The sequence below is a fragment of the Erythrolamprus reginae genome, chromosome 4 (assembly GCF_031021105.1).
Source record: "Erythrolamprus reginae isolate rEryReg1 chromosome 4, rEryReg1.hap1, whole genome shotgun sequence".
In the NCBI taxonomy this organism is placed as follows: Eukaryota; Metazoa; Chordata; class Lepidosauria; order Squamata; family Dipsadidae; genus Erythrolamprus; species Erythrolamprus reginae.
In genome coordinates, this window is record NC_091953.1 from 61,287,230 (window position 1) to 61,313,797 (window position 26,568).

A 26,568-nucleotide genomic window follows, 5' to 3' on the forward strand; every position below is an offset into this window, starting at 1 on the left:
AGAATGCTCATAATTTTGAAATAATTTACTGGATGATTATTTGTTATTTTTGTTGTTATTTGGTTATTATGGCTATGTTTCTAATGATCTACATTGCGTAGCCCAAAAATCTTAATTTTAAAACAGCATCATTGGTCATAGAGATTTTACAGACCAAATCTTGTAATTTGAAAATAAGTTCCATTTCTTGTTAATTTTATTTTGTCATATTTTATTACAGAACAGTGAGAATATGAAAAAAAGGGGAAATGAAGCATTTGCTAAAGATAAATTTGAGAGTGCAGTTGCTTTCTATACAAGAGCTATAGAACTATGGTAAGGGATAAATTATGTTAATATCCAAAAGCCTAGAAATGTCCAGAAGTTAAGTTTTGCAGAATATAATTAGAGTAGTATAATAAAGGAGAGTGGGAGGAATATAATATTTTAAATTTGTAGAACTTTCTAATAAAATGACATTCACATGAAAATATAGTCTTGCTTTCAGATGGCTGATGCTTAACTCTTACGGTCAGTAGAATCTTTCCAACTAATTGCCCTGGCCATGTTAGTTGGGACCAGCATTTATTCTGACTATTAAGACCCACAGAGCATTTCTAAGCATTTTTAAGCATAGTGAATTACTGGTTTCTTGATTACATCTGAATTAAGAATTTACTTCTGCAGTAAAGAATTTACTTATGCACTCTCAGTTTTTTAAATTTGATAGTCACTTGATCGTGCACACACGTAGACAGCTACTTCAATTAACTGAGGTATATGTGTTTATGGTTCAGTGGGTGGATTCTGAGATTAGTACATCACACTGTAGATGGATAAAATATTCAGGTTTTGCACCAGACTATTGGCAAAGACACACAATGGGATCCCTAGAAGTCCCTTTGTACCTTACTTACATCCTCCCCAGTTGATTGATATTGGAACAATTTATAAATTTCAGTTTGAACTACTGAGAAAATCAACTGAGAAATTAATAAAAAGCCAGCATATCCCATACAATTTGTAGGCTGTATATTTAGAGCTTTCCAAAAAGCTTTTCTTCTCAGTAGGAATAGAGAACAATAGAAATAATCAGTTCTGAAACCTCTTAAGTAACAAAAAGTTTATGGAAAAAGATATAATAGGAAATTATTATGGTGTGTGTCTGTTTGTTTGTTTAATATCTATGCTGCCTCTCTCTGAGGACATGGGGCGCCTTATAGCATATAAAAAACAATAGGTTACAATAAGATTATATCCAATTAAATTAAAAATACATAACTATCTAAAATCCCTAATTGTGTTAAATAATTAAATTTATATTAAATTTAGACATAGCTTCCAGACTAGGATATATATAAAAAGTCAGTAATTACTGTAAATTAATCAGATGGACAAAGAATAGGCAAAATTAAGTTCCAAAAGTTAAGCCAAGATGGATAACAAGAATAGACTGAGAATAGCCTCTGAACACTCTATAGTCCCATGTAGAACACGTTGCAATAATCAAGATGGGAGGTGATGATGGCCTAAGCGACTGCATAGAGCCTCCTGGTCCAGGTAGGGCCGCAAGTGGTAAACCAGATGAACCTGGGCAAAGGTACCCCTGGTCACAGCCGAGAGGTGGTGATCAAGGCTCAGCTGTGGATCCAGGAGGACACCCAAGTTGCAGACCCTATCTTAGGGGCACCGTTCCTCGTAAGCTGCGTGCATGCGCGCGCGCTCCAAAGTACCCCCCCGCGCAGCCTTTTTGGGTGCGTGCTCCCCATCCCCCTGCCAGTCCACGGGGGGGGGCGAGCGGGGAGGCGTGGGCAATAGAAGGGAGCCGCGGCTGCCCCTGCCTCTCCATGGTGCCTCTGGCCCCCTTGCGCTCCTGGCCTCTCGGCCCTGCCCCCCGCCCGCCCGATCCGCCCCCTCTCCTCCTCCTCCACCTCCTGCCTTGGGCGAGACTTTTCTCGCAGCTGTGGCGGCAGCTTCGGCTTCTCGGGACGAAAGCGCTCCCAGCCAAGGGGCTGTGAGAGGGGCAGGGCGGGCTTTCCCGAAACGGACAGAGAAAGCCCTCTCTCGCAGCCCCCTGGCTGGGAGCGCTTTCGCTGCGAGAGAGGGCTTCCTCCGTCCGTTTCGGGAATGCCCGCTCCTCCCCTCTCGCAGCCCCTTCGCTGGGAGCGCTTTTGTCCTAGACTTCCAGCAAGGGGGCTGCAGTAGAGGCAGGGCAGGCGTTCCTGAAGCGCTCGGAGAAAGCGCTCTTGTAGCCCCCTCGCTGACAGAGAGAGGAGGAGAGAGAGAAAGTAAGTGAGAAAGAGAGAGAGAGAGAAAGGGGGAGGAGAGATAGCAAGAGAGAGAAGAGAAAGAAAGCAAGAGAGATAGAAAGAAAGAGAGAGAAAGAAAGAAAGCAATAGAAAAAGAGAAAGAAAACAAGAGAGGGAGAGAGAAAGTGAGAAAAAGAGAGAGAGAGCAAGAGGGGAAGAGAGAAAGAAAGAGAAATGACTCTTGATTTAAAGCATATGGTAAAAAGCACCCAAATAATAAGAGAAAAAAAACCCCAGCCGTTTGTGTGTGTGTGTGTGTGTGTGTGTGTGTGCGTGTGTGAACTCTTGAACAATTTCCAATAGCTCACCTGTTATTGGAAATGGTTCAAGAGTTCACACACACAAGGGGGGAGGAGACAGGGATGGAAAAAGAGAAGATAGTAATAATAGTAATAGATTTTGGTTTTGTTTTATTATTAATTTCTTTTAATAAAAAAGGGAATTTTTTTCTTATTTATTTGTTTGTTTGTTTGTTTGTTTATTTATTTATATATACTTCTATGCCGCCCAGTCCCAAAGGGACTGTCGCTCAGACACTATACTTTTCTGCCCACACCGAAAAAAAATTAGAGGGAACATTGCTTAGGGGGTCGATGTTTCTCCCCCCCAGAACAATGGATGGACAGATTGAATAGTCCTTAGGAGGAAATGCTCACAGCCACTCAGTCTTGTCTGGGTTGAGCTTCAGCTTGTTGGTCCCCGTCCAGATCCTTACAGCTTCCAGGCACCGGCACATCACATCCACCCAGGACAGGCTTGTTTCTACAAAAATAGATTGAGAACAGTACCATTAATAAAAAGATTGCTTCCAGTACGTTGCTAAAAAAGTGATTTAAAGCTTTAGAGCCTGCCTGCATAACATGCTTTGATAGAACTTTAGTGCTAAGTTAAGACATGCCCTTCAAAAATTGTGATCCTGATCTCATAAATGATTATGTTCTCTAGGCTTAGACTGTATAGTGTGTTCTGTAGAGCTCTCTGGTAGAATCCTCCCAAAAATGCACAGATACAATTTCAAACACACACACGTTTGAAAATTCAAAACAATGTTCTTTATACTGAAAATGCAAATAAACAGAGCACTCTTTTTTGTATAGCAAAGAGCACTTGTCTCCAAACAAATTAGTAATTTGTACAAGTCCCTTATCAGTTCTATGATACTTAGCTTGCATCTGTGAGGCAATTCACAGTCCTTCTTCTTTCACAAAGTGAAACACACTTTGCTCTGGGTTATTGTCAAAGCGGGGGGAAATCAGCACACAAAGATCAAAGTCAGCAAAGCAGTCACGAAACACAACGATCAGATAATCCTCCACAATGGCCAAACCCACAGGCTGCTATTTATAGCAGCCTCACTAATTACCACAGCCCCACCCAACCACAGGTGACCTCATTAACTCTTGTTCTGAATCCAAGGAGGAGCTAGATAATTGATCTCCTTCTGAGCTGTCTGCCACACTCTCCTCCTCCCTGTCACTCATGTCTTCTTGGTCAGAGGAGCCTTCATCAGCAGATTCCACCGGGGGCAAAACAGGCCTGCAGCATGTGGATTTCTCCCCTACATCCACAGTCCTTGGGGCAGGAGCTGGGCCAGAGCTAACCACAACATAGTGGAATTAGCTTGACCCTAGGCCCTCATCTCTGCTACTGAGGAAAGCAAAGTATACAATATTCATATTGGCTCACCTTCATTTTCATCTCAACTGTCTTCTCAGGAGAGAAAGCATAAAAGTAGATTGTCCATTAAGAATTAATTGTTTAGGAATAAGTAATACTGTATATGCACTGTTGTTAGCAAGATCAGTTTATACAAACTGTTGTAATTCTGATACACTAATACCTTGTCTTACGAACTTAATTGGTTCTGAAACGAGGTTCGTAAGGTGAAAAGTTCATAAGATGAAACATTGTTTCCCATAGAAATCAATGTAAAAGCAAATAATGCGTGCAAACCCACTTTAAGGCTTAAAAAAAGCGGCAAGCAGACAAAGTGAAGGCTAACGGAGTGGAGACAGACAGCGAGGAGAAGTGAGGAATGGACGTCCTAATGAAGGCTAACACCGCCCCAAATCGCTCCCCCCAAAACTTCGTATCTTGCCCCAAATCTTCCAAAAATCGCTCTCCCAAAAGCTTCATTTCTTGCCCCAAATCTCTCCAAAAATCGCTCTCCCAAAAGCTTGGAGAAATTTGGGGCAAGAAACAAGGCTTTTGGGGGAGCGATATTGGAGAGATTTGGGGCAAGATACCAAGCTTTTGGACTGGCGATTTTAGCAGCGAGATGGGGTGAAGTAAGCGGCAGGCTAGGGGGGATTTTGGCAGCAGGATGGGGTGGCTGCGGGGAGCAGAGGAAGCAGAGGGCTAGTGGGGAAAGTGGCAGGGAAATGGGGCAGCTCCGGCATTCCCCTCCTCACGTGCAAGCAAAAGGAGGCGGGTAATTCCGGCGGGGAATTCCCATGCAAGCAAATGGGAAATCTCGGTGGTGACAGTCACAAGGCAGGGGAATCCCTTCGGCAGTCAGATAGCTCATGCGCAGTAGGACAGCCCACGGAGCCGGGCTCAGGTTCGTAAGACGGAAAGGGTTTTTTAGATGAGGCAAAGAAATCTTCAACCCCGGGTTCGTATCTTGAAAAGTTTGTATGACGAGGGGTTCGTAAGACGAGGTATTACTGTATTTAGCTACATGTTGGCTAGGAGCATTCTCTGTCTTGAGTCAATTCTCATAAAATTTGTTCTGTAGATACTTAAAAAAAAAGCTGAGTATTTCTTCAATTTACAAATTTAAATTTTATACGTTAAAATTTCATTTGGAATAATTTATGGCTAATTGTTTATGTTTTTCTTTATGGTTTACAAGCTAAATATTATCTAACCTTTTTTAAGGCCAGAAAATTACTTTCTTTATGGCAACCGGGCTCTCTGTTTTCTCCGAATTGGACAGTATCAGTAAGTATGGTTTCCCACTTCTGACCAAGAGAATTGCTGATTTGAACATATTCTTATTCATGTTGTGACATAAGGTTATAAATGGCAAAGAAACATTCAGTTTGTTCATCAGCAAAATTACATTATTTTACAGAGTAATTCAACATTTCTGTGCTTGTGGTTTAAACCAGAGCATAGAGAAAAGTGCATTCAGACCATAGATTATTTAACAACTATTTTGAAGTTGGGGCAGAAAAGTCACTTTTATTTAAATGTAATAAGGATGTTTTGTAAATAATAAATTAACTTGTAATCTGTAATTTCCAAAGAAAGTTCCTTCTGACTCTGAAAATCCTTGGTGCTTTAGTTGTTTTCTCCAGACATCAGCATTACAGCAATGAGTAAAAACAATATCTCGAGAGAGAGAGTGCCAGAGGTGTTCAATTACCCAGACACAAGCAGCGTCTGCTCCAGTTTAAAAGCCTCCTGCATGACCGTTTCTCTGTCTTGGAGCCCCGTCTCCCTCCCCCCCTTGACCCCAGTGCTATTCTCTCGGTGTTGGGAGAGCGGAGCCACAAGTGCTACGTTCAAGCTCCATGCAGGGCGGCCACAGGCGGCTCCAGCATTCTTCGCCCAGGCAAAAGATGAGAAGGGGAGGTTCCCAGGGGTCCTCCTATGCCACTTCTTTTGCCTAGGCAAAGAATGTCGGAGGTGCCTGTGGCTGCCCTGCACGGAGCTTGAAAGCAGCACTTGTGGCTCTGTTCTCCCTGAAGCTGAGCGGCTTTTAAGTGAAGGACAGAGGGAATTCTGCCATCCCCTTTGCAACCGAGGCTGGTATGCGTGGGGAGCAGTGGGATGGCCTCGGATGGCAGCGGCGGTTAGCGAAGGGTACTCCGAACAAAGCTGGCTCAGCCAAGGAGAGGCGGCCCCTGCACGGCCCCTGCCACGGCTGCTCACGCAAGCTGCTTTTCAGCCTGCCGGGAGGGCTCCTTGGCCAACGCCTGCAGGTCTCCCACGGGAGGGCTGCCGCTGCTGACCACTACCCAATCCCCCTCCCCATGCAACATTCAATGTATAAGACGCACCCAGTTTTTGATGCACTTTTTTGAAGTAAAAGGGTGCGTCTTATACACCGAAAAATACAGTAGCTAGGATTCAAATCTACAGAGCCAGTTCAAAATTTTTGAAAAGAAGTGTTCAAACTATTTATAATAGAAATATAGAAATAGAAAGATATTTGGGATTGTTGGCCAATTTCAACTGCTCATAGCAGAATGTACATGTTTTTTTCTCAAGCTGCCTTTGCTAATACACTTGTTTAATCTTGCAGTGTCTGGTGAATGAGCATACTGAGGTCTGCAAAACATTTTAATTATCAAATTTCATGAAATATCACAGCTTGAGTTCAAAACTGTGATTTCAAAGAAGAAACAAAGTTTTCCCAGCATTTTAACTTTGAAACAATGTTTTATTTACAGCGATCAGCAAGAGTGTGAAAAGATATAATTAGCAAAAGCTCCCTTGGCCTTGCTATATCTGTTGGAAATACGTCTTTGATTTCTCTAGAAATAATTTAGTTGTTAGGCAAAACCAGTTTCATCCTGCCAAGAACTGGATTTTGACAAAGTCTGACACAATAAGAATAACATGCACTCATTGTTCTTGTATCGGTAGGTACTCTTTGTACCTAATTGTTGCTCTGAGTAATGCTAAGTACAGTGTTCCATGTTGTTTGTTCCGAGACAAATGTTATATGACAAAAACTTGCCATAACCCGTTTACTTTGCCTAAAAGTTTTTACTTTCACTAGATGAGGAAAGAACAAATAGGGAGAGTAACTTAAAGAACACTGTCACCTAGATCTTTTCTTTTCTCCAACTCTGCCAAGGCTCGGATAACCTGGCTTGGCTTTTATTCCCATTCACTGAAGTCTGAAGGTCATAACGTTCTGCTTTGCCTTTCTCATAAAAGAAAGAATTGATTCCCTCAGTTAGATTTTTTAAGGATCAAAGAAGTTTACAGCTTTTTAATCTACTTTCTTATCTTTCTCTCTGTCAATCCTATTTAAATCCCCCACTTTTCCAGAAATTTAAAGGTCACCTTCAGATAAACTCACCAGTAGGAAACTTACTGTTTTATTGATGCCATAGTGCAGTAATGATGAACCTATGGCACGTGTGCCACAAGTAGCATGACGAGCCATATCAGTGGACACGCCAGCTCATTTTCCGACCTTCTGGGCCCAGCGGGAGTAAGGAAACATGCTGTTTCCAGCCTCGGGGTGGGGTGGGGAAGACCCTTTTGTTACTCTCGCCAAGTTCCAAAGCCTTTCTTGGAGCCTGGGGCAGGAAAAAATGTCCTTCTACATACCCCCCGCCCCCCAGAAATTCTCAAGAAGCCAGAAACGGCCCATTTCAAGTTGGGAAATGAGCCGTTTCTGACCTCCAGAAGACCTCTGGCCATTTTTGCCTTCCTCAGCCTCCTAGAAAGATTCTGGAGCTTGGAGAGAGTAAGACAATGGGCCTTTCAATCCAACCAGAAGTTGGCAAATTGATATTTTCTGCCTGCGGAGGGACTCAATGGAGTGAAGCCCGTTTTTGCCCTCTTCAGGCTCTTAGAAAGGCCCGGAAATCTAGGGAGAGTGAAAAATGGGTGTGTGTGCTATCGTGTACCAGGAACGGGGTGATGGTAATGCACTTACATGGGGGTCCCCGCATGGAATTATGGGTGTGGGCATGCACCCCCTCCCTTTTGGCACACAAACCAAAAGAGATTCACCATCACTGTTATATTTTATTGGTGTCCTAGAGAATTGTGCTATTGTTCTATATTTTTCTGGTGAAGATTGCTTCTGTCTGTCTGGATGACTGTGGAAAACTTTGAAAAATAGAGAATGAATAGGAACATACAGTATAATCTTTCCAAAGGAAGATACAAGTAGTCCTCTACTTATAATCAGTCACTTAGTGGTGGTGAATGTTATGACATTCATCTTTACGAATGTAGAAATCTTCAGTGATTCTCCCAGCTATCTCACCATCCCATCCTATTGAGTCCCCACAATCCTTGGGCCAGCTTCCTCCCCATACTATGTCCCCTAAGGCCTTAAGTCTGTTTTCCAAGCAACTGGGTCCCTACGCTTATTTGTTTGTTTGTTTGTTTGTTTAATTTGACTTCTATGCCACCCAATCCTGGGGGACTCGGGGTGGCTTACAACAGTATAAAGCACAAAAACAGTAAAAAAGAAGTCAAATACAGAATCTGAGCTATAAAACTCTAATTAAAAGCCCTAGTAAACTAACCCAACATGCATACTTGACATTCATACAATTTGGCGGTGATTGTTGTTGGTTTATGGCCCCATGCTTGCTGGCACAGCCAAGTCTTCATGGCCTTACGGAAAGACAAAAGGGTGACAACAGAGAAGACCCTTCCCCGCGATCCCGCCAATCTGCATTGCTTAGTTCAGTGATTTTCAACCTTTTTTGAGCTGCGGCACATTTTTTACATTTACAAAATCCTGGGGCACACCACCAACCAAAATGACACCCTAAGACAGTACATATTATACATATTACCCCCCCCTTGTGTGTGTGTGTATACACACTCTTGAACCATTTCCAAAAACAGGTGTGGGCTGGGTTTTTTCTCTCTCTTATTCTTTGGGTGCTTTTAATCATATGCTTTAAATCAAGAGTCACTTCTCTCTTTTGTTTCTCTCTCTTTCCTCTCATTCCCTGCCTCAATCATTTTCTCGTTTCTCTTTTTTTCTCCCCTTTTTTCTCACATTTCTCTCTCTCCCTCTCCTTCTCTCTCTTTCTTTCTCTCTCTCCCTCTCTTTCTTTCTTTCTTTCTTTCTTTCTCTCTTTCTCTTTCCCCCGATCTCTCTTGCTTTCTCTCTCTCTCACTTGCTTTCTCTCTCTCTCTCTTGCTTTCTTTATCTCTCTCTCTCTCTTTCTTTCTTTCTCTTTTTTGTTTCTCTCTCTCACTCTTTCTCTCTCTCTTGCTTTCTTTCTCTTTTTCTCTCTCTTTCTCTCTCCCCTCTTGCGGCACACCTGACCATGTTCCATGGCACACTGGTTGAAAAACACTGGCTTAGTTGATGGGACCTGCAAGAGGCTGACTCTGTGTGCTCTTATAGGTCTCTGGGAGGTATGCTGCAAGAGACGATCCTGTAAATAGTCTGGCCCTGAGCCATATAGGGCTTTATAGGTAATAACCAACAGCTTGAATTATGCCTGGAGACTAATAGGAAGCCAGTGCAGCTCGTGGAGCATAGGTGTTATATAGGTATACTGATGTACACCCATGACAGCTCATTCGGCTGCATTGTGGACAATTTAGAGTCTCCGAACATTCTTCAAGGGTAGCCCCATGTAGAGCACGTTGCAATAATCAAGATGGGAGGTGATGAGGGCCTGAGCGACTGTGTGTAGAACCCCCTGGTCCAGGTAGGGCTGCAAGTGGCAAACCAGACGAACCTGGGCAAAGGTCCCCCTGGCCACAGCCGAGAGGTGGTGATCAAGGCTCAGCTGTGGATCCAGGAGGACACCCAAGTTGTGGACCCTATTTGAGGGGGTCAATGTTTTTCCCCCCAGAACAATGGACGGACAGATTGAATAGTTCTTAGGAGGAAATGCCCACAGCCACTCGGTCTTGTCTGGGTTGAGCTTGAGCTTGTTGGCCCCCATCCAGACCCTTTCAGCTTCCAGACACTGGCACATCATATCCACCCGGGACAGGCTTGTCTCTACCACTCATCATACATGTCACACTTACCTTTTGAAGATCTCTGGAATGCCAGACTGCATGTAGGGAAAGGAAGATAGACTCTTCTGCCCCATGCCCATTTGGCTGCATCTCAGAAGCTGCCAACATTTTCAGAGTAATCAATTCCTTGTGATTGTGCCAAAATGGCCACTTCTGGTATGTAGCCATGTATATCGGAGACAAAGTCATCTACTCTGCTTCCCTAATGCAGTCTGCGTAGCTTTGTCCCTGGGCTGTGTGGCTGCATCCCAGAAGCAGTTGCGTCCAGTCACAGCCATATGGTCCAGGAACACTGTGTGATGGAATGTCCTACCTTCATACAACACAAAGTCCAAAGCTCTTGAGATCTTTGAAAGGTAAGTGAACAATGGGTGGGTGGGGGAATGGAGGTGGAAAGTAGGCATTTTGAGGATCCCAAGGAGTGGGAGGCAGAGTACAGGAGGTCTCGGGATGGGAGAGGGCTTGAAAGACCCAGGACAGACAGGTCTTGGCCCATATAGACCTCCCAGGACTTTCCCCACCCCAAGGATCTTTTGCTCCACTGAATGACCTGTATGGTCATTTAATGACAGTCTTCAGGATTGTCTGGGATACTACACATCCTCTTCATGAGCTGTTTCCTTTGTTACTTTCTGGGAGGAGGCTTTGTGGTATCCTAAGCAGAACGTCCAGATTCAGCCACTTTTGTGCCATACAGTATCAACCTTGTGAACTCTCAAGCTTCCTCTTTCTGCTATGTATTCAAAATGGACAGTGATGAATATTTGTACTGTATATATTTATAGGTTAGGGTGTAGATATATACGTATGAATGTATACAGCATATCTATATGTGTCATGTATGTGTAAACATTTGAGAGCAGGCAACAGCATTTCATTTTTAATGTGTGCCAAAGTGCCTAGAAGAAAAAGAAAATGACAATAAGCTTATCAGGGTGAGCAGGGGTAGGGATTGTTAAATGAGGCAATCACGTGATCATTTCGATTAACAGGCATCATGCTTGCGACTGTAATGGGCAGGTTTCCATTATGGTCATAGGTCAGTGACTGACTGTATTAGTTTAGCTTTATGGTGGGAGACAGTATTAGATTTTAGAAGATCTTTAATTGTATGTTAAATAAAATATTCTTAAATTGTTCTTTATGCCCTAAATCTCTACCACATGACATAGAAAACTGCATTAAAAACAAAATTTTAATTGATATTAAGTTGGTTTTCCATTAATTTATTTGTGTTTCAATATGTTCTGAAAAATACTAGCAGAACTGAGATTCAAAATAAAAGAAAAAAGTGAAACTTAAGTTTAAGTTTAAGTTTAATCAGATTTGTATGCCGCCCTTCTCCGCAGACTCGGGGCGGCTCACAGCAACAGTGATACCTCGTCTTATGAACTTAATTGGTTCCGGGAAGAGATTTGTAAGGTGAAAAGTTTGTAAGACGAAATAATGTTTCCCATAGGAATCAGTGGAAAAGTGATTAATGCGTACAAGCCCAAAGCGCCCGTTTTTGCACTGCTGGGATTCCCCTGAGGCTCCCCTCCATAGGAAACCTCACCTCCGGACTTCCGTGTTTTTGTAATGCTGCAGGGGAATCCCAGCAGCGGAAAAACGGGTGCTTCACTGGCAATGGAAGTCCGGAGGTGGGGTTTCCCAGCGAGGGGAGCCTCAGCGAAATTGCAGCATCGTAAAAACATGGAAGTCCGGAGGTGGGGTTTCGAAGACTTCCGTGTTTTTGCGATGCTGTGATGCTTGGGTTTGTAAGGTGAAAATAGTTTGGAAGAAGAGGCAAAAAATTCTTAAACCCCGGGTTTGTATCTCGAAAAGTTTGTATGAACAGTGTTCTGGTTTCTGGCAGAAATTCAGCAAGTACAAATAACTTATCAAACACATTATTTCATAAACAAAGAAACTCCATTTTATTCTTTTCTCTTCTGGCTATACACACATTTCATACTGGCGTATCTCTCCTGGCTCTGTTATCTCTCTTAATTGCATTCCTTACATTCCTTCTCCTGCTCTGCTAGACAAGATTTATTTCGTAAAAGCATGATCACTAAAAAACAGCAGATGGACAGTTAATCACACAGAATACTTGGCTTACTTGGAGAGAGGCATAAAAAATCAACATCTTTTTGTTCGGCAACGTTGAAACTCCACCCTTCTTCACTAGTCCCATGACGTGCCAATTACCTCACTCAATTATTTAACCCATTCATCTCCTTAATATCTTCTTCCAGACCTTTGCTCTCTACGTTTCTGAATTTGTCTGAATTTAGGATTAATCCAGCGTGCCTCTAATTCTCCCTCATTAGATCCTGAACTCATAGCCCCATCATGTGGCTGGCCTCCCACCTGTTCTACTACCTGTAACCCCGGGCCCCTCACTACTTTATAAACACTATCTGAATCTATGAGTCCTCAATATCTTCATCATCCTCCAACTGATCAAGAGTATGTACAACAACGAGGGGTTTGTAAGACGAGGTATTACTGTATCTTTTCCCATAAAAAATGCTATGAGAGGAATGAAGCCGTTTTGGTTAATCAAAGGTTGGTTTGAGAAGGCAGAGCCATCTTCTCTCTTAGTGAAGTTAGACTATTCCAGAAGAACAGAAAATTATTACAGTCATGAAAATGGCTTTCCCTGTTCTCAAAATGGATTTCATAAATGATAATTTTTTTCTCAGGTTTATTACAATCTTGTTTGAAAACTTTTGAATTTGAATGAAAGCTTTTTACTGAATTGTTTGTGCCAAATATATATATTTGCTTTAGGAATGCCTTGTGTGATGGGAAGAGAGCCATTATTTTGCAGCCCTCTTGGCCTAAGGTTAGTTGCACTTATTTTATAAATTTATTTTGCAATTATTCAAGTATGAGATTATAAATGAAAATAATATAATCACGATGTTCCCATTGTATTTAATCCTGTCAATTCTGGAAGTTATGGGTTTTGAAAGCAATCCATTTCCAGCAGTATGAGGACAGGCAAAATATAATATTAAACTAAATTATTATGTCTCCTGATGGTTGGAAATGGCAAGGCAAATGTCGTTAATAATATCATTAAAACAGTTTGTAGTCTATCTGCAGATTTTTATAAAATAAAGGCCCTGAGAAACTAGCATAAAAAGCAATTATAATTTGAATATTAATATACTGTCTTTTTTGGAGTACAGTGATCCCTCGAGTTTCGCGATCTCGATCTTCGCGAAACGCTATATCGCGATTTTTCAACCCGGAAGTAAACAACACCATCTGCGCATGTGCGCCATTTTTTTTTCCTATGGCCACGCATGCGTAGATGGTGGAGTTTGCTTCCCCCTGGCCAGATCAGCTGCTGGGCGGCTTCCCTGGGTCTTCCCCCTCTTGCCGGGGTTTCCCCTTTGCGTGGGCGGCGGGGAAACCCCAGCGTTGCTTCCCAGCTGAGTGGCGCGAGCAACGGCGTGGGCGGGCGAAAGGCGGGCGCGCGGACATTGGGCACACGAGCGGCGTGGCGGCCGGACAAACGGCGGCCGCTCCTGGCGGCAGCACGAGCAACACGAACAGCATGGCGGCCGGACACTTGGGAAGACCCCCGCCCAGCAGCTGAGGACCCGCCTGCCCGCCGCTTGTCCGGCCGCCGCGCCGCTCGTGCCGCCGCTGCTGGCGCGAGCAACGCCGCTTCCCAGCTGAGTGGCGCGAGCAACGGCGTGGGTGGGCGAAGGGCGGGCGCACGGACAAGGGGCGCACGAGCGGCGTGGCGGCCGAACAAACGGCGGCCGCACGAGCAACGCAAGCGGCGTGGCGGCCGGACAAATGGCGGTCGCGCCTGGCGGCAGCACGAGCAACACAAACAGCGTGGCGGCCGAACAAACGGCGGCCGCACGAGCAACGCAAGCGGCGTGGCGGCCGGACAAATGGCGGCCGCGCCTGGCGGCAGCACGAGCAACACAAACAGCGTGGCGGCCGAACAAACGGCGGCCGCACGAGCAACGCAAGCGGCGTGGCGGCCGGACAAATGGCGGCCGCGCCTGGCGGCAGCACGAGCAACACAAACAGCGTGGCGGCCGAACAAACGGCGGCCGCACGAGCAACGCAAGCGGCGTGGCGGCCGGACAAATGGCGGCCGCGCCTGGCGGCAGCACGAGCAACACAAACGGCGTGGCGGCCGAACAAACGGCAGCCGCACGAGCAACGCAAGCGGCGTGGCGGCCGGACAAACGGATTCTCCTCCGACCTGCCCTCACCTTAGCTTCCAGCTGATGCTTCGATCCTTGGAAGAGGCCAGAGCGCCTTTCTGCACCACACTCTGCGCTCGGGTTCCTTTCCGGAAGATGGAAGTTTCTCTCTTTCCATCCTTTCTAGCAATACAATACTCGATGGTTAAAATGGTTTTAACCATCGAGTATTGTATTGCTAGAAAGGATGGAAGGAGAGAAACTTCCATCTTCCGGAAAGGAACCCGAGCGCAGAGTGTGGTGCAGAAAGGCGCTCTGGCCTCTTCCAAGGATCGAAGCATCAGCTGGAAGCTAAGGTGAGGGCAGGTCGGAGGAGAATCCGTTTGTCCGGCCGCCACGCTGCTTGCGTTGCTCGTGCGGCCGCCGTTTGTTTGGCCGCCACGCCGTTCGTGTTGCTCGTGCTGCCGCCAGGCGCGGCCACCATTTGTCCGGCCGCCACGCCGCTTGCGTTGCTCGTGCGGCCGCCGTTTGTTCGGCCGCCACGCTGTTTGTGTGTCGTGCTGCCGCCAGGCGCGGCCGCCATTAGTCCGGCCGCCACGCCGCTTGCGTTGCTCGTGCGGCCGCCGTTTGTTCGGCCGCCACGCCGTTTGTGTTGCTCGTGCTGCCGCCAGGCGCGGCCGCCATTTGTCCGGCCGCCACGCCGCTTGCGTTGCTCGTGCGGCCGCCGTTTGTTCGGCCGCCACGCCGCTCGTGCGCCCCTTGTCCGCGCGCCCGCCCTTCGCCCACCCACGCCGTTGCTCGCGCCACTCAGCTGGGAAGCGGCGTTGCTCGCGCCAGCAGCGGCGGCACGAGCGGTGCGGCGGCGGGCAGGCGGGTCCTCAGCTGTTGGGCGGGGGTCTTCCCAAGTGCGGAAGTAAAAAACACCATCTGCACATGCGCGAGGGCGCGCATGCGCAGATGGTGTTTTTACTTCCGCACCACTATATCGCGAAAAATCGAGTATCGCGAGGGGTCTTGGAACGTAACCCTCGCGATACTCGAGGGATCACTGTATAAGACACACCTTTTTCCTCCCTAAAAGAGGCTGAAAATTTGGGAGCGCCTTATACTCTGAATGTAACTTTTTTCCCCCCAAGATTTTTTTCCTGCCCTAACCAGGTGCTAACAATGTTCTCAGCTCTTACTAGCTTGCAAGCTCTTTCATTGTTACTCTCTGTGAAGAATGTTTTCCAAACTCTGTCTTTGCAGAGGTTTTTTAATTGTTCTACTTGCTCAGAATGTTTATTTCCAGGTGCTAACGATGTTCCCAGCTCTTACTAGCTTGCAAGCTCTTTCATTGTTATTCTCTGTGAAGAATGTTTTCCAAACTCTGTCTTTGCAGAGTTGTTTTCATTGTTCTACTTGCTCAGAATGTTTATTTCCAGGTGCTAACAATGTTCCCAGCTCTTACTAGCTTGCAAGCTCTTTCATTGTTACTCTCTGTGAAGAATGTTTTCCAAACTCTGTCTTTGCAGAGTTGTTTTCATTGTTCTACTTGCTCAGAATGTTTATTTCCAGGTGCTAACAATGTTCCCAGCTCTTACTAGCTTGCAAGCTCTTTCATTGTTACTCTCTGTGAAGAATGTTTTCCAAACTCTGTCTTTGCAGAGTTGTTTTCATTGTTATACTTGCTCAGAATGTTTATTTCCAGGTGCTAACAATGTTCCCAGCTCTTACTAGCTTGCAAGCTCTTTCATTGTTACTCTCTCCAAATAAGGTTTTCTTAAAGCCCTAACCAGGGGATAAAATAATGTGCTGATGGAGACCATACTAAGGACGCTATCCAGATGAAAATCTGGAAAACAGATCTCCCCCCCCCATTTTCCTCCCCCAAAACTAAGGTGCATCTTATACCTTGGTGTGTCTTATACTTTAAAAATACGGTAGATTCTTGAATGATCCAATTGCCCCAATACAAAGATGACAAAATGTCATAATAGATACGTATTATATAGCTTACTCTAAGATCAATACAACTATAAAAATACTTGGGTATTTTTATTAGAATAGCAACTCGGAGAGGGGCGGCATACAAATCTAATAAATTATTATTATTATTATTATTATTATTATTATTAAATGAAATAGTGTTAACATTTAGTCTGCAGTCTAGTTCAAGCTTATGCCTGTATAATATTGAGAGGGGTGGCATACAAATCTAATAAATAATAATAATAATAATAATTTATTTTGGTGCTTAGCGACATAGAATTAGGTTGCAATATGAAGTAGCTAGCAAATCAAGAAATGTAAATATATGACGAACCCTTCTATTTTAAAATGCTATTAAGCCTTTTCTACTTTTTGTAGGGACATTATCGATTTTGTGATGCTTTATCATTCTTGGGTGAACATAGAAAGGCATTGAAAGCCAATGAGAAAGGTCAGGACCTGTGCAGAGAGAATCCTGAAGGAATGAAGAGTCTTATTGAGCAACACGAGAAGCTTAAAAAGCAAATGGAAGAAGCTAGAAGTAATCATATCTTTGTTTAAAGTATTAATTTCATTGCAATTTATATATATATATGTGTGTGTGTGTGTATATATATATATAATATTTTGTTATTAATATATATATTATTATGTATGTATGTATGTATGTATGTATGTATGTATGTATGTAGATTGTTCTGAGTTCAGGTTTTGCCCCGTGTAATATTTTGAGTGTCTATGCGACGTTTCGGTGAAATCACATTCACCATCATCAGGCTGAAGTTGTAAGCTTCGTGCTGCTGTAGATATAGTTTGTTTGCAACTGCCATTTGTTTGTGAGGAAATTGTCCAATTTGGCCACATGGAAAAGAAAAACTGGACAATTTCCTCACACAGCTCAATAGACTACACCCCAAAATACAATTCACTATGGAAACAGAAGCCAATGATCAACTTCCCTTTCTGGATGTCCTAATCTATAAAAAACCCAATGGCACCCTAGGACACACTATCTACCAAAAGAAAACCCACACCAACCGTTATTTAAATGCACACTCCCACCACCACCCTGCACAGATCACCTCAGTAGCCAAAACTCTCATCACCAGAACCAAACGCCTAGCTGACCATGAGCACTTAAAAACTGAATTGAACAAACTCAAAGATGTATTAATTTCTAATGGATTCGAAAGAAAAACAATTACAAACCTAATAAAAAAAGAGACATCCCCCAAAAATCAAGACCAAGAACAGGATAATGGCATCACCCTCCTCCCTTACATCAAAGGCACCACAGACAAAATTTGTAAAATTCTCCACAAACATAATATCAAAACTTCATTTGTCACTAACCAGAAAATATCAAACATCCTAAGAAACCGAAAAGACAAAATCCATCTCGAAAACCAAGGAATCTATGAAATACCATGCAAAACATGTGCAGCCACATACATTGGACAAACTAATCAAAGAATAAACGCACGCATTGCAGAACATAAAAATGCAGTCAAAAAAGAAGAAAAAACTTCCTCCCTTGTCCAGCACATTAAAAAAGCAGGACATGAAATTGACTTCGAAAAAACTAAATTACTTTCCAAAACAGAACACGTATATAAAAGAATAATCATGGAAGCCATAGAGATAGAAAAACACCCCCTCAGCATGAATAAACGTGATGACACATCCCGCCTACCAGAAATTTGGAAACCAGCCCTAAACAAAAAAACATATCATAATCATCACCATGTCAATCCTTCAACTAAATGTGATTCCACCAGCCAATCAAATCATTAAAACACAGCCACCCAACCTACTTGCTACATTCAAACCAAATCTCCACCCCCACCACTATTTATAAGGAACAAATGGCAGTTGCAAACGAACTACAGTAATACCTCATGATACAAACTTAATTGGTGCAAGGAGGAGGTTCGTAAGACGAAAGGTTCATAAGACGAAACATTGTTTCCCATAGGAAACAATGTAAAGTCAATCCGTGCAACCCAAAAACCCCCCGCAAAAAAACGGCTTTCGGCGACTGCTGGGAAGCCGCGCGGCTGTTTTAAAAGGTGACAGCCGGCCTGGGGGGCTTCCCAGCACCCCCCCGAACCCGGGTTCGGGGTTCGGGGGGGTGCTGGGAAGCCCCTCACGCCGGCTGCGACCTTTTAAAACAGCCGCACGGCTTCCCAGCTGTCTCCCGAAGCCGAACGCGGAAGTTCAGCTTTGGCGTTCGGCTTCGAGACAACTGGGAAGCCGCACGGCTGTTTTAAAAGGTGACAGCCGGACTGGGGGGCTTCCCAGCACCCCCCTGAACCCCGAACCCGGGTTCAGGGGGGTGCTGTGAAGCCCCCCAGGCCGGCTGCGACCTTTTAAAACAGCCGCCCGGCTTCCCAGCTGTCTCACGAAGCCGAACACCAAAGCCGAACACCAAAGCCGAACTTCCGCGTTCGGCTTTGGGAGACAGCTGGGAAGCCGCGCGGCTGTTTTAAAAGGTCGCAGCCGGGCTGGGGGGCTTCCCAGCAACTTCCCGAACCGAACCCGGGGTTCAGAAAAATTTTGCCTCTTCTTACGAACTTTGTTCGAGTTACGAACCGGCGTTCGGGAGGCTTATGGGAAGCCCCGCCGCCCAGCTGTCACCTTTTAAAACAGCCGCGCGGCTTCCCAGCAGTCTCCGAACGCCGGTTCGTAACTCGAAAAAAGTTCGTAAGAAGAGGCAAAATTTTTCTGAACCCCGGGTTCGTATCACGAGTTGTTCGTAAGACGAGGGGTTCGTATCTTGAGGTACCACTGTATATCTACAGCAGCACGAAGCTTACTTCAGCCTGATGATGGTGAATGGGATTTCACCGAAACGTCGCATAGACACTCAAAATATTACACGGGGCAAAACCCGAACTCAGAACAATCTACATACATATACCCGTGAAAATCTACGAAAACAAATATATATATTATAAAATTATAATTATGTGTTCTGTATGCTATGAGTTACTCAGTTTTTTTAAATGCATCTAGGTATAAAGCAAAATAAATACAGACTCAAGAAACAACTGTTGCAGAAAAAGTAAGTTTAATTCAACATTTCTAATTGAGAACCTAATAATAACAGTTTGAAATAAGTAGTTTGAAATGAGATTGGTGGCAAATTTAATAAATAACATTATTAATTTTACTCAGTAAATCTCAACTGTTACATATTTTGTTCAAAGCCACCTTTTGTGTTAAAAACACATACATCAATGGCCCTATTTAACCTATATGTGTACTTATATATTCTTTGTATATTTTACCCACTTTGGGCAAGCAATATTTACCAATAGTCAAAAAGCAATAACTAGTGGACAAAAGTAATTAAAAGGAAGAGATAAAAGAAAGAGAATCTAAATCTAATATTACACCCACACCATTTACTATATCCATACTTTTCTGTTCTTGAGAAGTATCCTTGCTTTCACTAGGTCCATAAACCAATTGATAAATTACTTTTGTTCTTTAACCTTATACAGTCCTCTGTTTTTGGTAGATGTCATGAACACCAGTCTGCCATGATTTTTCCTGTCTATCTTTTCCTCTTGATCCATTCATCTATTCTTCACATATTTCTTCTTTAATTTAACCCTAAAACATTCTCTCTATATAGATGAGCTAGTTTGACCTAATGGTTTGTAAATTCTAATCCCACTTTAACTACGGTATGAAAACTAGTTGGGTAATCTAGGACCAATCACTCAGCTTGGCCCATTTCCCATGGTTTTTGTGGGATAAATAAGACGAGGAAGGAGTATTGTGTGTGCTCACCATCCTATTTGTGAAAAATAATATAGACAGGATATAAATAATAAATAAGCAGTAATTCCTCATAGTGGTATTTATTTCATAATGTCGCTCAGTATGCAGTCATTCTTCACATAGATACTTCTTAAGTAATCTCTTACCATTGCATTTAATTAATTTATTATTTTTCTCCTGATTTATCCAATTCTCATTTCTGTATAACAAAGTGCTTGAGGAGTTGTGTGGCATATAAATTAGATTAATAAATAAATAATGAATAAATAAAGTCAGTGGAATCAATACATGTTTTCATTTTTTCTTTAGTTGCATAATCCATAAACATACAATACATCCCTTTTATGTTTCTATGAATATTTACATGGTTTAAAATTTCTTAGCACACCCCATTTTAATAAATATTATCCAATATTTTATTTACATGTAACTCAGTTAACCCAAAAAAATCACTTACTTCTTTGTTAGAATATTATTTATTTTATTAATGAAGATTAGTTATGTTGTACTTCTGGGTGGTAACATACTTAAGGATACTCTTGTATATTTATAGATGGTAATTGTCTTAACAATATTTGAAATTTATTTTCATTTTATGTATTTGTGCTTGATTAATTCCATTAGTTCTTCAGAGTATGTGTCAGTTGGTAACCAGGAATCAAAAAAATGTCACAACCAAAACAAAAAACTATGTGATTCTCATCACCATCCTAGCCAGCAGAAGCAAACAAATGTAAGTTATAAATCAATGTATTAATGAAATAATATAAAGCTGATATTGTGAATAGAGAAGGAGTGACTCAGCTCTAAAGTGAGAGCTCTACAAAAAGATTACTTGGTCATGAGAAATATGAATGCAGATCAATGGATCATTTTAACTCTGAGAGATGTCTTCCAAAAATAAATAAAAATACAGGTAGTCCTTGACTTACGACCACAATTGAGCCCAAAATTTCAGTTGGTAAATGAAATATTTGTTGTGAATTTTGCCCTGATTTTACGACCTTTCTTGCCATAGTTCTTAAGCTCACCAGTGCAGTTGTTAAGCTAGTAACATGGTTGTTAAGTGAATCTGGCTTCCCCACTCATTGACTTTACTTGTAAGAAAGTTGCAAAAGATGATCACATGACCCTGTGATGTTGCAATTTTCATAAATATGAGTCATTTGCCATGCACCTCAATTTTGTTCCTATGACCATGGGGATGCTAGAATGGTCATGTAAAAAACAGTTATAAATCACTTTTTTCAGTGCCATTGAAACTTTGAATGGTCACTAAATGAACTCTTGTAAATTGAGAGCTACCTACATTAAAATGTTTCATGCTTAGATTAAATTCCTTTTGGTCTGGATGTGCTTGGTACATAATATATAAAACCCCTTTTTTTTCAATTATCAGATGGTCGGAAATATAAAAACTAAAGAAAACATAGATAATTTATCAACTTTTACAGCAGGTAAGTTAATACATTTTTTGAAATCATATATACAGTATTTAGATTGAGAGACTCCTAGTAATAAAATAACTAGTGAAATTGAAAGATTTTAAACAGTTGATGTAAATGCATATGATCAGTATTAAATACTGTGTTTTAAACCAATTATATTCATGTGAAACATTAAGATTTCTACTTGTCCATGTGATTAGATGATTCTATGTACAGTAGTACCTCTAGATACGAGCTACTCCACATGCGAGTATTCCAAGTTACGAGCCATGACGCGAGTGAAATTTCTGTTCGACACCCGAGCTCAAATTCGGGATACGAGCTGAGCTTCCACTAGGTGGCGCAAGAATCCTTGCTTCTGGTTATCTCGGCGCGAAAAACAAAGTCTAAAGGCATTCGTTCAAGATTCGTTGATTGACATACAAGCTCGGGTCTGGAACAATTTAAACTCGTATGTCGAAGTGCCACTGTACTTAGTTTTGATTTTTAAATATCACAATATTTTAACACAGATCAATATATTGTTATAATTTGATAATATATATTATTTCATTTATTTACAAAATCTTATATCTTCGTCATTCGTTTCACATTGTTTCACAGTCTTTCCTTTTTTTCTTAGTCCAGTTGTACCATTTAGTCCATATTTCATAATATTCTGAGTTATTTTGTCCTTTGAGTTCAATGGTCAGCCTATCCATTTCAGCACACCTATATATTTTATCCATTAATATGTTTTCCGGTGGGATTTGATGATTCTTCCAATATTGTGCATATGCTATTCTCGCCATGGTTATAATATGTAATATTAAATATTGCAGGATAAATTCCATTATGTGATTTCTTGCAGCCATTTGTGTACTTTTTCCCAATAGCCCCTCAATTGTGGACATGTCCACCACATATGAAACAAGGTGCCTACATTTAAATTTAGTTTATGCCTGGCTTCCTTTAATAATTTATTAAAGACTGGTACCTCTACCTAAGAACTGAATTTGTTCCGTGACCAGGTTCTTAAGTAGAAACGTTCTTAAGAAGAAGCAATTTTTACCATAATGTGTGCAAAAAATAAAAGCTTGGAATTTGGGTGGGAGGAGGAGGAGGAAGAAGAGGAGGAGGGGAGTCGCTGCCGAAGGAAGAAAGTGAGGTGAGGGGAATCAAAAAATCCAAAACTTTAAGGCTTAAAAAAAAAAAAGAGGGACTCTGAGGCGGCAAGAAGGAGCACGCACCTCCCATACATTGCCTCCCCTTCACTGGCTGCTGCTGCTGCTACCTGCTGCCTCTTCCTTCCCATGCTGAAGGGCTCCTCTCGCTTGCTCGCTTTGTAGCCAGCGCCTTTCCTTCGCGGTGGTGACTCCTTGGCTGCCCAGAGCGAACAGAGCATTTCTTTTCTCTGGGCGCTGGCAGAAGTTTATTCCCTGTCCAAGCACCCAGAGAAAGGGAAATGATTTGAACGCTCTGGACTGCCAAAGCCTCCTTAAGCGCCACTGAAAGGCTTCTCTGGCAGCCCAGAAAAGCCCGATTAAAGGGGGAATGGCAGGAAACTGGTCGGGCCTTCGTGCCGCTCTCAGATTTCCTGGGAATTTTTTCCGGGCTTGGGTTCTTAAGTAGAAAATGGTTCTTAAGAAGAGGCAAAAAAATATCGAACACCCGGTTCTTATCTAGAAAAGTTCTTAAGTAGAGGCGTTCTTAAGTAGAGGTACCACTGTATTGTCATTCTTTGGTTCTTTTTGGAACTTATATTCTAACTGCTTGATATCCCTTAATTTTTTATTGTAGTCTTGCCATTTATCTTTATTTTTCTTTGCTGTGTAGGCAATCGTTATTCCCCTTATATATGCTTTTAGTATGTCCCATAAATTTTGTATGGTGGTTGGTTGCTTCTTATTCTCTTTCATAAATAAATTTATTTCTTTGGTTATTGTTCGTATATATTCTTCTCCTTGCAGTAATTTTGTATTTAGAGTCGATCTCCTTGTTCTCCTCTTCTTTCTTCTCCATACTACTATTAGAGGATTGTGGTCTGCCCATGTATTTGGGGCTATTTTGACCGATTGTATATTCTTTGCTTATTCAGATCATATCTATTCTGGACAAGGATTGATGTGGAATGTATATTGTTTACTTTTAGGGTGTAGTAGTCGCCATACCTCTGTCAAATTTAACTCTTCTATCATATCATTGAATGTATTTGGTAATGTAGGGGTTTTTTGCTTTCCCTTTTTCCCCAGCTGTGTAATCTTTCTTGGGGTTAATTATACCATTGTAATCTCCTATTAGACATATATTTTTATAATTAATTGTTAGTAACTTCTTATGTATCTGTTGATAAAACTTTTTTGTTTTTTATTGGATGCATATAACAATATTTTTTTCTCCTCCAATTTCTATCTCTACTATTATGTATCCTCCTTTAGGGTCAGCCTTTATTTCTTTAGACTTTATTATTTCTGCTTTTTGACTAATTTCTAAAATATTTTCCTTCTTTTTTGTGCATTATTTAATCCCTTGATGTTTAATGATATGAGTTTAGTTTCTTTTTGTATTTCCCGCTACTTTTTATATACCGGTAATCCTTTTCTAGTTATTTACTTATTTGCTTCTGCTGCTGTTTGCATCCTTGTTTTAACTCTTTTTACTTTTAGGTTTGGGTCTTCAGTCTCTTTAGTATCTATGTGCTTAGTTTCTTTAGACACATATTTCTATATTGGTCCTTATATTCTTGGGAATAATAGTTGAAAATGTGATCTTAAATATGCAGATCTTTTTAAAATAATAACAATATGCATTTCTTTCCTCTATTATTAATAGAAGAAAGTGAAAATCCAGAAAAGAAAAGAAACCAAATGGATGATTCTGAAAAGCTGAAGTAAATGTTCTTTTTCTATTATCTAGTCAGAGGAGATGTAGCAATACTGCTGTAATGGCACATAGAACTTACTTATTATTTTAATTTGTTTATTAAAGTTGCTTATCCTTTTTTTAAAAAATGAAGCCAAGCTATGAGTATGTAAATGTTATTCAGATAAGGAGAATGAAATTTTGTAGAAGTGTCTACAATTAACATTAAATCAGTATTATCTTTTAATGTTAATCTTTTAATGTTAGCTGCTTTAGAAATTTACAGATACATTTATATTTTTGAAGTGCATTTTCAAACTTCCATACAATATGCAATTGTCTCAAGTAAAAGCGTATTTCTTGCATTTTTAATAAAAACACAAATATTGTACGCTTTTCAGAGATGAGAATGAAAATCAAATTCTTAACCAAGACTATAATTCTTAAATTGTTTTAATTGCAGAGAACAACTGAATTTGAAAACTGATTCTAAAAAAGTTGTAGAGAAATATAACTTACAATGTGGAAATGACCAACAGGTAATAGAATAAATAATACATTATTTTTTAAATATGGAAATATGCTGCCCAGAGTCCATAAGGAGTTGGGCAGCATACAAATCTAAATGTAATAAATAAATAAATATATATAATGGCAAGGATATGAATTTACTGATTATTAAAAACATGCTGGATAGAATATATGATTATTAAATTGATGAAATATTTGTACAGAGGTGTACAATAATCTTGAGAATCATTAAACTGCTAATGTTTAGATTTCCTGCATTGTAGGGTGGGGTGGAAATTTTCTTCAGTTTGCAGAAACAAAGCATGTTCTTTTAATATAAAGGTTATTAGAATATAAAATAGATGTAGGTAAATACAGTCAGTCCTCAACTTAAAGACATAAGACCAACATCTTAGTCATTGAGTGAAGTCATTAAACTAGAGGCCTACCTGACCATTTTGCTCAACGACTGCAACTGGAAGAGCTGGAATAATTGTGATCATTGAGCAAAGTGGTCATGTGGGCTTAATGGCAACTTCACTTACATCTATTTTATATTTGAAGAGTCTTTATACTAGCCTGCAATAAATTTGAGTAGAACAGTCTTGTAGACCTGTAAGATATAGCTGCATTCTGCACGATCTGAAGTTTCCGAACACTTTTCAAAGGTAGCCCCATGTAGAGAGCGTTACAGTAGTCGAGCCTCGAGGTGATGAAGGCATGAGTGACTGTGAGCAATGACTCCCGGTCCAAATAGGGCCGCAACTGGTGCACCAGGCTAACCTGGGCAAACGCCCCCCTCGACACAGCTGAAAAATGTTTCTCTAATGTGAGCTGTGGATCGAGGAGGACGCCCAAGTTGCGAACTCTCTCTGAGGGGGTCAATGATTCCCCCCTAGGGTGATGGATGGACAGATGGGATTGTCCCTGGGAGGCAAAACCCACAGCCACTCTGTCTTATCAGGGTTGAGTTTGAGTCTGTTGACACCCATCCAGACCCCAACAGCCTCCAGGCACCGGCACATCACATCCACTGCTTGGTTGACTGGACATGGGGTGGAGATGTACCACTGAGTATCATCTATGTACTGGTGATACTTCACCCCATGCCCTTGGATGATGTCGCCCAGCGGTTTCATGTAGATATTAAATAGGAGGGGGGAGAGGACTGACCCCTGAGGCACTCAACAAGGGAGAGACCTCGGAGTCGACCTCTGACCCCCCACTAAGACCGACTGCGACCGACCGGAGAGGTAGGAGGAGAACCACTGAAGAACAGTGCCTCCCACTCCCAACCCCTCCAGCCGGTGCAGAAGGATACCATGGTTGATGGTATCGAAAGCCGCTGAGAGGTCGAGAACACCAGAACAGAGGATAAACCCCTGCCCCGGGCCCGCCAGAGATCATCCATCAACGCGACCAGAGCAGTTTCCGTGCTGTAGCTGGGCCTGAATCCTGACTGCTGAGGGCCTAGATAATCGGCTTCTTCCAAGGACCACTGGAGCTGGAGCGCCACCAACTAGGGGTTAGGACCATTTTATCTTGTGAATATATGTCATTAAAGCAACAAAACCCCTAAATTGAAATTAAATAAGTAAATAATTTTCCTGGGATGATCCATAAATGTAGAAACTTTATTAGTTTGTGTATTTTTGTGACACACCTCCCCCCCTTCCAATTTGGGACAGTCAGTGAAGCCATGGATAGGTGGTGTATGTACTATGGCACTAGTGGCATCACATTTGACTAGAAGTGATCAATGCCCAAACCTGTTTATATTATTAGGCTATAATTTCTATTCTTTCTTATGCAGTATAACTCTAATGCAGTTGAAATTCTTCTGAAGGGTTATTGCTTGTCTAGGACATA

At 42.0% G+C, this 26,568-nt stretch overlaps 1 protein-coding gene across 6 annotated transcripts in view; it reads left to right on the plus strand.

The window, feature by feature from the left end:
- The window catches only part of TTC3 (tetratricopeptide repeat domain 3), a 99,433-nt gene that overhangs the window by 18,941 nt on the left and 53,924 nt on the right, over nucleotides 1-26,568 (plus strand). For 5 of the 6 annotated variants that reach the window (XM_070750405.1, XM_070750409.1, XM_070750410.1 and 2 more), the window contains 9 exons: nucleotides 221-315; nucleotides 5,169-5,231; nucleotides 12,756-12,810; nucleotides 16,490-16,652; nucleotides 19,127-19,175; nucleotides 20,525-20,633; nucleotides 21,300-21,357; nucleotides 24,160-24,217; nucleotides 24,653-24,728. In XM_070750405.1, coding sequence (XP_070606506.1) covers nucleotides 221-315; nucleotides 5,169-5,231; nucleotides 12,756-12,810; nucleotides 16,490-16,652; nucleotides 19,127-19,175; nucleotides 20,525-20,633; nucleotides 21,300-21,357; nucleotides 24,160-24,217; nucleotides 24,653-24,728 — 726 coding nt within the window. The remainder of the gene's footprint in view (nucleotides 1-220; nucleotides 316-5,168; nucleotides 5,232-12,755; nucleotides 12,811-16,489; nucleotides 16,653-19,126; nucleotides 19,176-20,524; nucleotides 20,634-21,299; nucleotides 21,358-24,159; nucleotides 24,218-24,652; nucleotides 24,729-26,568) is intronic. The other variant, XM_070750406.1, reaches the window with a different exon arrangement.